The following is a 14,703-nucleotide window of genomic DNA, read 5'->3' on the forward strand; positions in this document are numbered from 1 at the left end:
TATTGTCACACAGATAAACCATCCACTCAATATGAAAATAAATGAATATAACGATAGAAGTTTTAGATGCCAGAATAATGTAATTTAATTTGTTTGTGAAATACTGTATATGACTGGCACGTCCTATCTTTTTTGTACATTTCAAATTTACAAGTCAAATCTGCTCAAACCACTTGCTTGAGGTCTTTTTAATATGTAAAATCAAATTTCGATTGATGCCCTACCTCAGGCCTGTATAGGAGTGTCATTGTTAAAGATTAGTCCATCGTTAATTAATGATTAGCCCATGCCGATGCTAGACATCTTATTCTTAGAATATAATGGAAGTGTTGGCACTGGAGAAATAGTTCCGTGGCCTGTTGCTGATTCTTGTACTTTTCTTGACTTGAATCTACAATGGATCCGGCCTTTTGAGCCCGATCTTTCCATAACTGGTGATTGTTTGAGATAGCTGCTGGACTCAGGTCCGTAAGTGCTTATTAGCTGCTGGACTTATTGCAAGGTCCGACTCGTATGTCGATGTTACTTGAAGCTCTGAAAAACCATTTATGTCGCCGCATGGCAGTTAAACGGAAGCTATACATCATCTAATTTTCACAGCTAGTTGGGTTTCGAAAACACATCGGTTATATCCATATCCACTGCTTGTTTTGTGCCCTTTTTTCGGCCGAGTCATCACTCCACTCGAGGTTAAGTCGTGTAAATTTAGAAGATTTCGACTTCATGTAGAAGTTATACGGCAAAGCTAGAATTCACAGCTATAAGAAATTCTCTAAGAATGTTGAACATATATAAATGAAACTTTACGCAAAAAATCGTGTTAAAATTCCGTCCATGTTTAGGTCACGAGAATTTCAATGATTTGGGTTACATTTGCGAGTTTCATGACGATTGATGTTGGCATTTACTTTGACAAATTTATTCTGACCTGCTGTACAGAGAGTATGACTCGCGTGTCATCTTATAGTGTTAATTAGTATTATTACATCAATTAATGAAACATGAACCTTCCATTCTTGTTTAGGTCGGGAGAAGTTGATCGAAATCGCTTCACCCACGAGTTGTACGATTATACGGTCTACCAACAGGATATTTTCCTGGACGGTCGTCAAATTCGCAGACACTAGGAAATGGTTATTACACTACCGAAAAAAAATTTTTCATTCAATAATAAAGACATAATATGTCATTGAGCTGGCAGATCATTCGTAGCGTTACTTGATTATAAAGTCGAATTTAATAAGAAACCACATCACCGAAACGTGACTGGGATTGATAGTCTAAAGATTCGGTGTACAAAATTTTAAAGTAGCTGCCCTCGGCTAACACAAATTAACTTAATATTTCATGTTGACGCTCGTGATGTTGTTTTGTGTGCATCTTGTTAAAAAATGGCAACCAGAACTTCTTATTTTAAAATACTTGCTATTTAAAAATAAAAAAATATCAAAATTAAATAGCAGAAGGATTATATTATTTTGAAAATATTTTCATTAATTTTATAATTTACTGACGATGGAGTCACTTAGTCAGTGTCTAATGTATCTATTTTACGTCTGGAAAAGTTAATATACGTTAAAAACGAAAAATAATTTCAAATTTATAAAGATGAAATAATCTTTCAATATCCGATAAAATTGAGTGATTTTATGATAAGTTATGTTATTCTGATGTGTAAACGACAAATTTAAATCGAACAAATTAAGTTTGACTTCTAGGAAAAATCCAGCGCAGTCCGGATTTCAAACAAGATCATTAATTTTAATTGCTAATTGTTGCCGCAGAGCGAATGCATGTCGTTTTTTGTCATGCTGCCGAGCGTTTTTATTTCCCCATAAATATAACGACTTTGAAATATTGCAACCCATTTTCCTCATGCATGAGGATAGTCAAAACTTTTCTTTCTTATTGGGTTCAGCAAATGTTAGGCGTCAGTTACGCGCCTGCATGGGCTTTCGGCGATAAGCAGTTGAAAGTGTTCGTTTAAGAGAGCAGATATATAGTAAAAAATTATTCATTAAAAAAATTAATTGTTAATAGAATGGTAATGTGAGAATTTCCTTTGATATTCAGTCGATTGCATATGTTGCATCACAAGGGCCACTACTATCCCTTAACAAATATTGAAAAGAGTGAGTAAATTATCAGATTCAAACTGAATGGATAAAACTAATAAAATTAAAATGATGCAAATAATTTACGCATGGAGTTCTTCATATCGTCAGAAACGGAAGATGTTGTTAGTGTTACTGACGTTGCTGATATTTATCTCATCTTCCAGTCTGATAAGAGATTTTGGCATCTCAAGGTCTGAAGATCGGGATGCCGTGTAAGTGATTGCAAGCTCACGATGGAGATAACATATAGTGCAAGCAGACTACTTTCTATCACAATAGATTTACAGCCCTTGAAAATATCCCTATACACCTCTCAGACAACCACTCGGTTTTACATTTCATATTAATTATAAGTAAGCTCTTATAGATATATAATTATTTGTGTGAGTATTTGTTTGAGTCATGTCACTGCATATATAGATGTCAGAATGCGCATTTACGATACACATCAGCTCGAAATTTTTAGTTGGAGAAAAATAAGGCATTGTAATACTGGAAGCAAATATTTGACCAAAAATTAAAATTTGCTAACTTAATTTGAATAGTCAAAAATATTTTCCCGTATTATAAACAGGAGTTGAGCGGGAATTCCTTGTAAAATGTGAATTGTAACTTTGAACTGGTCTTGCTTTAATTAGCAAGCAATAATTTTATTTGTTTTAATGGTATTAACGTTGGCTATCTTGCTGGTTAGTCAAAAATTTTAACTTTGAATATTATTTTAAAGCATGACATAACTTATGAGCTCACTGTTTCTGAACAACACAAGTATAAAATGATGAATTTTGGCCAGAATGATTTGGAAATGAGACTATGATTATCAAAATTTGAATATTTCTCAATAATTGAATATTATTATATTTTACCCCTTTTTAGCGCATTTTCTCATTTATGGAAAAAATGCACTATTGTGCTCGCCATGTTCGTCTGTCTGTCCGTCCGCCCGTCCGTGACCTCAAGTTTTCGTCGACGAGAAAATTCGCTCTCTGTCACTCACTGCAGTGAGTACTGAGTTATATTTTTATTTCTTTGCATGGAATTATGCGTGCAAGCACACTGTAATTTCCTAAGTATTACATTACCCGATTGAATTTCGCTGAGAGACTCTGGTTGGATGAAGACCTACCATGTTTATGTATCGGTTTATCCATTACTACTCTATGGGTAAAAAACGTATAGAAGATTCATTTATATTCGTATTTTCAGACTGACGGATCCACTACCATTTAGAAGACGACCCGCCAGCCCTCACTCGACTACCCTGCCTGCGCTGACCAACGTCTGGGACTTAAATGAACTTCTGGAGATCCCGACGGGGCACTGCGATAAACTGGCGGATATCGGTGGGACCTGGATGTGTAGAGCCTTTGATGGAGACAAAGATGTGAGGAACCTCATGTGCTTTGTTTTTATGAAGGCCTCAACCTGCTACTGTAGAAAATGTATGCTGATTCAAAGTAACGTAAAAGAAAGGTTTCCATGAACTAATACTGAGATCTGGACCAGTAAAGAAGTTCGAGGATGAATTTTGATGTCTATTATATATAGCTTGCTTACACAAAATTAAATTACCTCTGACTCTGGTCAAGCCTAGGCTATGATGTTTAATTACAGATAACACTGTTCTAATACCGGGAATGATATTCCTGTTCAGATACTAATTTTGTTTGATCGTTGTTGACACAGCAATTCCGCGATTAACACGAAGATTCCGGCTGCAATTTGGCATTAGGGATTTCAAATTTTGTAAGAAAACATTTATATGAATGATGAGTTTTAAACTAAAGCGTAACCATTAGTGAACATCAGCATGGTTTTGAACCGGCCGTGGGGCATCGCCAACGTCAGCCACGTCGACGACGACGGCCGGACGTTGGTGACGTACAAAGACGCCCTCGCGGCCAACGGTCACGTCGACGCCCAGGTGCACTACCTCAAGATCGACATCGAGGAGAGCGAGTATGCTGTCAGTGGAACTGTAACCAAATATTTCAATGCTATTAAGAATACTATGAAGTTTTAACGATATACAATAGTAGTTTAGGAGCTACTACCATGAACAAACACCATGTGACCGCCAGTACAATGCAACTGCGAACACCATTCAACAGTCCTTATCATATGAGAGTGAGAACCAGGTGAGTGAGTGAGTGGGTAACGAGAACTTACTATAAGCGAGTACTGCGTGAGCTCGAGTAGCAATTCAGAACGAGCTCACCGTTGCACCGATGGTTAAGTTTAAAAACTCACTGTTAAGTCCAAGAATGCCCTCTGAAGTGACATACATGGAAGCTCGTATACCTCCATTTAAACAACAGCCTTCAGGGAGCGAACAATGATTCGACTTTGAAATACTTTTATTTATGAGATATAGTTATTTAATTCATTGATTCTCAAGCTGTGGAGGCTTCCCATCGAATTTCAAACAACGAATAACGAGAAAACCAACATTAACTCGCAAATTTTGAAAAAAATACAATAATGTACGATTATTCTATCATATATAACAAATAACAATGAATGAATAAATCTTTGATATACACAATGCACATCTGACACATTTCAATCTTATCTCACATTATTATATTCACGAGACACCCGCCTGCTCCACAGCTCCATGCAGGAAGGTTTGTCTCTCACATTCAGCAGTAACCACATCAAAGTTTCTCTTTAACTTTTTCTCACAAACATACACACAAATATTGCATCCTTACTACATCTTTATTATATCCTTACTATATACTTACTATATCCTTACTATGCGCTTACTGTATCCTTTCTATATCGTTTCTATATCCTTAATATATCCCTACTATATGAGAGTTACTATAGTGCAAGAGTAAGCGCCTTGTGAAGCGAGAACATTGAAATTAAGAACGGGCTTTATGTGATGTTGGTACATGTGTCAGAAAAGCTACCATATTTATGCAGGGGAATGGTTACTCGCATCAGTGAGTGTCAAGTGGGTACGAGGATGATAATAAAGCAAAAACTGCGTCACATCAAACAACTATTTTTTCTAAAAATCTGGTGGAAATTTCGGAATGAATTTCAACTTTATTGTTTGTTGCAATAGTTGAAATACTTCTTAATATGTTTGAACTCAGTTCAATTAAAATCTGGGTCAACAGATTATTTATCACTGACACTTTACAATTTTTGCCACTTTACATTCAGTTATAGTAATTATAATTGACTATTTCATTGACTATAATTTTATTTCATTTTGCCAATAATCTAATTTTTCCTTTAAATAGGTTTTACCAGACACTATAAGCTCGGGACTGCTGAAGAACGTGTGGCAAATCCATCTCGAGATTCACATCTTCTGGCAAGACTATGAAACTGACGAACATTACCTGGAGCGGACCAGGGTGAGCCAACAACATGAGTATTCTTTGTTGAAAACATTCGTTGCCAAATAATTCATTAATTGACAACATACCATTGCCATTAATTAGTCATAACCGTTGGCTTTCTTGGCCAAAGCTTAGCACTTTTTTTATTCCTTACTTACGACTTCAGCACGCATACGACATCATCCGTAGTTTAGAAGACTCGGGGTTCAGAAGAGTGCGCGGCACTGGTAACAACTTCCTACGATTTAATCAACTCCAGACGTACGACACTTGGTGCTGCATGGATGTTCTCTGGGTCAACGAGCGCCGGCGTGACAATGCTTTTATATAGTCACTGAAATTATAAGTAACGGAGCGCGAAAAAAATGTGATAATGATTATTTGCTACATATTGACGTACATAATATAAAATTTGAGTATCTGTTCTCTTTTTAATGTGAACCCACTGAATATGAGAAATCACTTACTTTAATCAATCGACGAAAATATGTTTCATTTAAACTGTAATGTAGCTGAATAACATATACGCATGACTACCGTCAATGCCGATAACCTCGCCGGCAGCACTAAAGTTGCCGGCCTTTAATAGAAACGATCTATTTTATAACACAAAACTGAATTTCTGGAGAGATAAAAGCTGCTTTCTAACCATCATCAGGTTATTGAACCCTACAAAGCGTATGTGCAGTTTGCTGAGTCGCTGCTGAGAAGCGACTTCTGCAATGGTGGGCACAGTTCCGCTAATCCGCCAACCGCTAATTAGCGACTCTAACTTTTTCCTTATCGGATTAGCCATTCAGCTAACTTTGAAAACCATCAGCTGACCAATTAGCTTCCGCTAAATTTAGTTCCGCTAACTGGCAGTGCTCTTCTTCTGATTCTGAAATATCTGCCAACTGTAGCGACTACCATCAAGAAGTTTCTGGAGGCCAAGTCCAAAGGCCTTCTGTACTGCAGACCTCTTGTAGACTCAATGCTGGCAGGCATCATGAAAAAGTTTGGGCACCTCCTAGAAGACAAGGAGTGTCACCTGGCAGCTGTCTTCCACCTTAAGTTTCGCCTGTTCTGGCTGGAGAAGCATAATCACAGCCATCTCACCNGATTCACTAGGGAGCCAAAGGGGGCGCCAGGCTGAAAAAGTTTGAGAACCACTGATTTAGCGTTATAAAAGCTAACTTTTAAGTTAGCGGATTAATGGCTATCGAAGCTAATATTTAGGTTAGCTGTGCCCACCACTGGACTTATGTGGCATTTACGGTAGGTACTACATTTGCATTTAAATATGAGTCGAATACCAACGAATTCCTATTAATTTTGTGTTTCTTTCGGATGGACATTCGAACATTAAAAAATATTTCACAAGAGCGTGGAGATATGTTTCGAAGTGAGTAACAAAACAATGCTATTGTTGCCAAATATTCCAGATTTATTGCTTTAAAAGATAAAATGTTTTTAATAAACTTTTAGTTTATTAGCACCGTAAGACTGGTGCGTTTGAAAGCACACACAAATCTTAACCGAGACGATACTATATAGGGCTACATAGATGCGTGTTATCAATCATCTGTCGCTTTTAATTCGGTAGCCGCCCTGACTTTCGATGTCTATTTGTTATCTAAAATAATTGTTTTCAACTTCCGTCGGGAAATTTTCGAGAGTCTAAGTTATTGTAAGGAGATGCTTTAGGAAAAGACTATCGAAAATTTTATCCCCGTTAATTTTTAGGGACACACACAAAACTGCAGTTAGAAGCATACTTTTTTTGTACTACCGCAGATGTCGCCAAATTAAATTACTATTAGTAATTTGGCCCGTTCACTAGTTTTCTTTTGAAATTAAAATTATTGGACGTTAAGTAAAATCGTAAGTTTTGACATCCCGAATTTTTAAGAGACTTTGCCGTTTTGAAGATCTCAATTCAACAGATTAATTTTTTTCAAATGGGTGCATTTTGCGCGATCGAAAATGTACATATGCATTAAGAAAACTCTTGGCATTTGCGACCACAGAGTTTATACGATAGGATCACACGGGCAGCCATACATACGTATTTATTGACAATTGAATTGGCTGTCTACAAAAACGGGAAAATAGTTACCAAAAAAATTCTTTAGTCAAACTTCCTCCTTGGCCTGTTGGATTTTAGCGAGCTTTCCTCGTAAATGAGACGAAAGTAATTTGAAAAAACCTCTAGGCAATGCGAACACTACACAAGAGGTATTTAGAATCTCTAGTGAGCTCAAAACTTTTGCAAAGCAGTTCACTCCGTGTTGAGTTCACAGCAGGGTCGTGTTTTCTTAAGCTGTATACACTCAATTTCTCGAGTTCAATACGATCTTTTGCTCGAATTCTCCGATTTGCTTAATTAATTTTCCGGCGTTTTGAAAGTTGACTTCAACTTGCAGTGGTAATTTTAAGACACAAAAAATATGTTGAGCCAAGAAACGATCACAGGACACAGCACAATCAAGCTCACGAGGAGCAGGACTGCGTTTGCGGAAGAATGAGTTTGTGTGTAAACAAAAAAATTAGCCGTCAATCACATCTTCTTGATTTTTCACAGCGCCATGAGGTAACGTTGGGAAACTTTGATTTTCACTTTATCTATCCGTCTATGCATTCTGATTTCATATTCCTAGATCTAGCTTCCATCAAACTCCAAACTTGCATGGAATTGTAGAATTGACTCTTTTTTTTTGTACTGAGCGCTTTTCCCGGAGCGTTTTTCATTTTTCGACTAGATGAGAAGGTCAATTTATATTGATGAAAAATGTTTTCGATAACGAAGTAAAATTTAAAATTTGCATCACCTGGGACTAGGCTGGAACATTAGTTTGGGTGGAATTATGTCTGGATATATAAGATTAACTAAAATTTTTTTGTCTTGTTATAGGAGGCGGTTTATAAAGCATCTTCGGTGCTCGCACAAGCTAGCATGGATCGCTCTGCTTTGGTTGCTGCTCGTCTTGATGTCACTTGCTGGTATCTTGGATACCAGGATAAGCTACTCACCGAGTGTAGGGTAATTATTAGAGCTTTTGTCGCAGTTGCGTGGCTTATAGGGTAACTTTAATAATTTAGACCTGCTTTATTTTTCATTACTACTGTGATGGATTCGACAGCTGAATCGGATTAGTGCTCTCGTGAAACATTTATTCTGTCATACAGCATATAATAAACCATTTCTTCTCACAGCACCTGATAAGTCAAGTTACTTTCTAGCATCTTAATTATTAACCATATTTCCTCACAGCATCTGATAAAGTAGATAAACCATGATTCCTTAAAGCAGCCTATAAACCATCTTGCCAGTTGCAATCTAATTTTTTTCGACAGTTGACCTTTAGCTATACAAATACTTGGTAAATTCACCCGGTTTCTATGCATCTGAATGTTAGCTCTGGGTTTTAAAATAAAACTTATTGGCACAATGAACGAATGCCTCGTTACTGAGTTTGCAGTCAAACCGTTATCTTAAACAATAAATTGTTTTCTTATATACATATGACTGTTATATTAATTATCAATGATATTTATTGATGGCCTTGTAAGTAATAGTAAGTTATCCCGGATGTCAGTAAACGTTAAACTGCCATTGTTCATTTATCGTGTGACACATGTAGAGCAGGTGCAGTTACAATCAAAATGATATGAAGAAAAGGGAGAGATGTAATTCGAAAACTACGTTTAGTTTCATTTTCTATTCACATGTCATGTCGGCATAACTATTCACAAAACTACGTACCTGAACTCAAAAAGTTTCCCTGTAAATGTTTTTCGTCGAACATGTAATGTGCTGGTGGTGCACAATAAAAAGGCCATACAATCTCTAAATTTTTTTTAATATTGATAATCCCTAGGCATTCTTTACATTTTATGCCGTCATACCGCACGTGCGCTGCTTCATTGGCTTTCCTTATGCATTGACCATATTACGGGTAAGATACATATATGTAACACGATAGACCTTAAGTACGGTTTAAGAATTCATAAACTGATAGGTATGCTGTGCACGTTGTCGGCATAACAGTCAAGCTCAAGTACACTTTCTACTCCGATTCACATTTTTTCAGAGCTAGCAGAATATACATTCATGGATTTAATGATAAATAAAATAAAAATTATCAGGATGATTCGGTCCCTTTGACCTAAAAAGTTAATCAGTCTTGTTGAAAAAAATACACGTTGATGAATATAACACGATTTTGACAGGTTCACAGAGCTCTCACCACTGATCTTTATTTGATAAATGGCAGATTCAAAACGCATAACCTTCCTCAATTTTCCTGTCCTAATGATAAGCAAATGAATGTCATGTCTTTCCAAAATGTACAAAACATGTATCAATTCAAACGGAAATTTACTCATGATCAATTGAATCACGAAATCGCCTTCTACCAAGTTTCGTTTCTGCTTACTTTAGTCGTGGCCCGATCATCGTACATGCGGGAGTTTTGTTATAACTTTACTACTCTTCTCGTTTTATTGAATTTAAAATACAAATGAGATTATTCTTAACAGAACCACAGAGTCACTACCTTTCAAAAGACGACCATTTTCGACGTCACTGCCCGCGAACCTAACGCACATCAATGGTCTGCACGAGTTCCTGGACTCGCCAACGGGGCAGTGCGACAAACTAGTGGAAATTGGCGGGACTTGGTTCTGTGACGGATTTGACGGAAACAAGGACGTAAGAAGTTATTACACTTACCTATTAGAAATTGATATTACATTAACATATCAGTATTGTCCACATGGTATTGTAGTTAACAAAATTTCTTATGTTGTGGTATCTGCATGTTACAAAGTGAATTGTGTTACAACTTGAAATACTTTAATAGTGAGCAACGCCGAGTTAACTTCTACGCAGAAGTATCCTGCTACGCTAGATTACTCATATAACACTCGTTAAAACATAAATGTCCCTATTATTTAACTGGATTAAACTACTAACTCGGGCTGACCAATTTAGCCTGTAATAAACATCAAGAAACCGCACGAACAACTCCTCTTATATAACAGGTGATCTAGACTTCAGTTTCTTATATTATCGAGTGTAAATGTGATTGGACCCCTCGAGTCTGACATACAAGCAGTCGTTTGAGGTTGGCTTAAACGTTTTGCTGGCAAAAAGTTGTAGAAATTTTCACACTTTAGCGTTTGTTTTTACTAATTACTATGTAGAACATCAAGTGCTTTGCATCCGTGGTTCACAAGCGTCATGTGTAGTTGATGATGTTGGCCTAATCATTTATTAAATATACATTTCATTGAATCATCCTACTTGATCGTTGGCGGTACAAATTACTAGTACACAGGAGTGTTTGGAACCGTGGTAAATGCCAACCATGAGTGGCCGTTGGTGTTTACAAAGGTTATTCTTAAGCAAACAATTGTAGTAATATTCATATTGAAAGTTGTTCATCACTAATTACTAGTTCACCAGGTATGTTTGGACCCGTGGTACACACCCGCCTACAACTCGTGCCTGATTTACTCGTTTGGTGTCGGCAACGACATCACATTTGAGAAGATCATGTCCGACCTCTGGGGCTGTCAGGTCTTCCTGCACGATCACACTGTCAACCATACCAACGTCAGGAATGCTAATATTAAAAACTTTTTTCATATACGATTCAATGGAAGTGAGGATCGAAACGGGTATAATTAAAAATTTAGGTCTTGAAAATGGCCATCATCTCACACAGAAAATGTATTTTGAAATGATAGTTTGCATACGGTTCTCAGTGAAACAATAGAAGCAGATCGATGAATAGATTTGAGATATGGAAATGAATTGCAAGATTTCGGCCACAGGATTTCTTCGGATCTCGCCACGTCCACCGGCCGTGGGGCATCGCCAACGTCAGCCACGTCGACGACGACGGCCGGACGTTAGTGACGTACAAAGACGCCCTCGCTGCCAACGGTCACGTCGGCGCCCAGGTGCACTACCTCAAGATCGACATCGAGGAACAAGAATATCATGTTAGTGCAACTTGTAAGAAGTAAACAGTGAATATTTTATATCGTGAAAATTTAAATTTATGTAATAAAATTCACAAAAACCAAACTTACGCTTAAATCATTACGTGCCGAATTCAATAGCTGCCACAAGTTGCTGCACTACTTTTTGTGATGGAATATATACTCACTAGATATAACGTAATGATTATTCAACCTTGTCATTCATGAGTTCGCATCCAAAGCTGGTCTGGCTAGAAGGCCAAAAAATACACAATGCACCTATAGTACATCAAGGAAATTCATCAGCGTTCTTATGTCGAATTGTTTGTATGTCATCCATAGGTTTTACCTAACATATTTGCCTCGGGCTTACTGGAGAACGTGTGGCAACTACACATGGAGATCCACAATTTCTGGAGGGAGTGGGAGTCATCTGAACTATATATCCAGCGTAACAAGGTTTGTGCTAAGTTAAATGGATTCGACAAGGCAAAATTAACTTTTATACTCTGTAGCATTCAGTATAACCGTGTCATACAGTATACAGTATAGCCATACATACTGTATAGCCATATGTAACATACAGTATAGCCATGCATCTATTGAGAGTATACCTTGTTGGTACCTCGCTGGCCGTACATTTCACCGATCGATAACAAGACCCTAGAGGTGCTGTCTTTTGGCACTCAGGATTCTTTATTTTAAATTGATATGGCTTCTGGTGATCTGTTCTGTACCTAGATTAAACAATTTATCGTTCCGGTAATTCCCAAAGGTTTGGGTCTTTCCGAGGTTGTCAAGAATTCTACACCTCTCAGACAACCACTCGGTTTTACATTTCATAGTAATTAGAAGTAAGCTCTTATAGAAATATAATTATTTGTTATATTTTATTTGTGTGAGTATTTGTTTGAGTCATGTCACTGCATATATAGATGTCAGGATGCGCATGCACGATACACATCAGCTCGAAATTTTTATTTCGAGCAAAGATTTGAACGAAGCAAAGATTTAAACAAAAATTAAAATTTGCTAACTTAATTTGAATAGTCAAAAATATTTTTTTTCGTATTATAAACAGGAGTTGAGCGGGAATTCATTGCAAAATGTGAATTGTAACTTTGAACTGGTCTTGCTTTAATTAGCAAGCATTAATTTTATTTGTTTTAAGGGGGAGGTATACCCTCCAGAATAACTTTTTTGTTTATGGACGGATCACTCTGAAACTTGGTACACTTATGCAAAACAGAATTCTAGGACATTTTTGTTCGTGTAATTTTTTCGAAAAAATTGATAGAAAACGTGAAATCCATAGAAAACGGACAAAAAAGGGGGTACTGTAGAAATCTATCTCCTCCTAGGGTTTAGAAGCTACAGCGATGAGACATATACCATTCTATTCGTAAAGACCATACCAATGCAGTAACACGGCCCGATTTTTGATTTTCGCTTTAGTTTTTTTACAAGCATTTTTCCATTTTTTTTCATTTTTTTCTCATTTCCCCCCCATTTTGAATCCAAACTATGCCCAAATCTAAAAAAAAATTACTTTATATCTAATTACTTAAAGAACTCTCTCACCCGCTTCCCTTTAAAGAGACGTCACGAACGTAAATATTGGAGTACAGCGATGGCAGTGGTACCATTGGAAAGAGCAGAATTTCAGCTTTAAGATGAGATTAAAACCCAGAAATGCCAAATTTGAAAATTTTAGGGTATACCTCCCCCTTAATGGGATTAACGTCGGCTATCTTGCTGGTTAGTCAATATTTTAACTTTGAATATTATTTTATTAAAGCATGACATACGTAGCTTATGAGCTCACTGTTTCTGAACAATACAAGTATAAAATGATGAATTTTGGCTAGAATGATTAGGAAATGAGACTATGATTATCAAAAGTTGAATAATTCAACTATGAACAATATTTTACCCCTTTTTATTTATTTGCATGGATTTATGCGTGAAAGCACATTGTAAGTTCCTATGAATTACATCGCCCGATTGAATTTCGCTGCGAGACTCTGGTTGGATAAAGACCTACCATTTTCATGTAAGGGTTTATCTATTACCACTCTATGAGTAAAAAACTTATTGAAGATTCATTTATATTCGTATTTTCAGACTGACGGATCCACTACCATTTAGAAGACGACCTGGCAGTTCTCACTCGACTTCCCTGCCTGCGCTGACCAACGTCTGGGACTTGAATGAACTTCTGGAGATCCCGACGGGGCACTGCGATAAACTGGCGGATATCGGAGGGACCTGGATGTGTAGAGCCTTTGATGGAGACAAAGATGTGAGGAACCTCATCTGCTTTGTTTTTATCAAGGCCTCGACCTGCTACTGTAGAAAATGTATGCTGATTCGAAGTAACGTAAAGGATAGGTTTACATGATCCAATACTGAAATCTGGATACCAGTAAAGAAGTTCGAGGATGAGTTCTGATGCCTATTATATATAGCTTGCTGACACAAAATTTAAATTACCTCTGACTGTGGTCAAGCCTATATAGGCTATGATGTTTAATTACAGATAACGCTGTTCTAATACCGGGAATTATATTCTTGTTCAGATACGAATTTGGTTTGATCGTTGTTGACACAGCCATTCCGCGATTACACGAAGATTTCAGCTGCAATTTGGCATCAGGGATTTCAAATTTTGTAAGAAAACATGCATTTATACGAATAATGAGTATTAAACTAAAGCGTAACCATTCGTGAACATCAGCATGGTTTGGACCCGCGGTCTAACCTTTGAAATTTGCACATTTTACTGTTGGTCTATCCTTTAGTAGTTACACATTTTTCCGAATTTTCAGCTCTTGAATGTTGGCGTCACTAATAGCACCGGGTAAGCATTGTTTGCCCGCATTGTTCATTTCAACCACGTGCAGTTTTGTTTACCAAATCTTCTCTCAAGCAAACAATTTTAGTACTAGTAAATATACAGAAACGTAGTAATGATTACTAGTATTATAGCTGGTGTTTGGAGAAATGTATCAAGCTCTATACACAGGCAGTCGTTTAATGTTTGTCTAAGCGTTTCGCAGGTAAAATACTGTAGGAATTACTATACTTAAACTTAGGAATTATTAATTACATGTTCTCCAGGTATGTTTGGACCCGTGGTACACACCCGCCTACAACTCGTGCCTGATTTACTCGTTTGGTGTCGGCAACGACATCACATTTGAGAAGATCATGTCCGACCTCTGGGGCTGTCAGGTCTTCCTGCACGATCACACTGT

General features: G+C 37.1%; 1 protein-coding gene across 1 annotated transcript; it reads left to right on the forward strand.

Moving 5' to 3' along the window:
- Positions 1-9,605: 9,605 nt before the first annotated feature.
- On the forward strand, positions 9,606-12,291 carry LOC125178986. The gene is made up of 6 exons (XM_047883981.1): positions 9,606-9,613; positions 9,998-10,169; positions 10,926-11,075; positions 11,297-11,467; positions 11,789-11,905; positions 12,265-12,291. Exons 1-6 carry the CDS (start codon positions 9,606-9,608, stop codon positions 12,289-12,291), a joined length of 645 nt encoding a protein of 214 aa, XP_047739937.1.
- The last annotated feature ends 2,412 nt before the right edge of the window (positions 12,292-14,703 follow it).

This window comes from Hyalella azteca, unplaced genomic scaffold (assembly GCF_000764305.2).
Source record: "Hyalella azteca isolate HAZT.00-mixed unplaced genomic scaffold, Hazt_2.0.2 contig14211, whole genome shotgun sequence".
Taxonomy (NCBI): domain Eukaryota; kingdom Metazoa; phylum Arthropoda; class Malacostraca; order Amphipoda; family Hyalellidae; genus Hyalella; species Hyalella azteca.

Bases quoted from the DNA above. Each gene is read 5' to 3' on its own strand.
- LOC125178986 (XM_047883981.1), top strand. The intron at 11,468-11,788 runs GTTAGTGCAACT...TGTCATCCATAG, and splicing joins TCGAGGAACAAGAATATCAT to GTTTTACCTAACATATTTGC. The intron at 11,906-12,264 runs GTTTGTGCTAAG...TACACCTCTCAG, and splicing joins TATATATCCAGCGTAACAAG to ACAACCACTCGGTTTTACAT.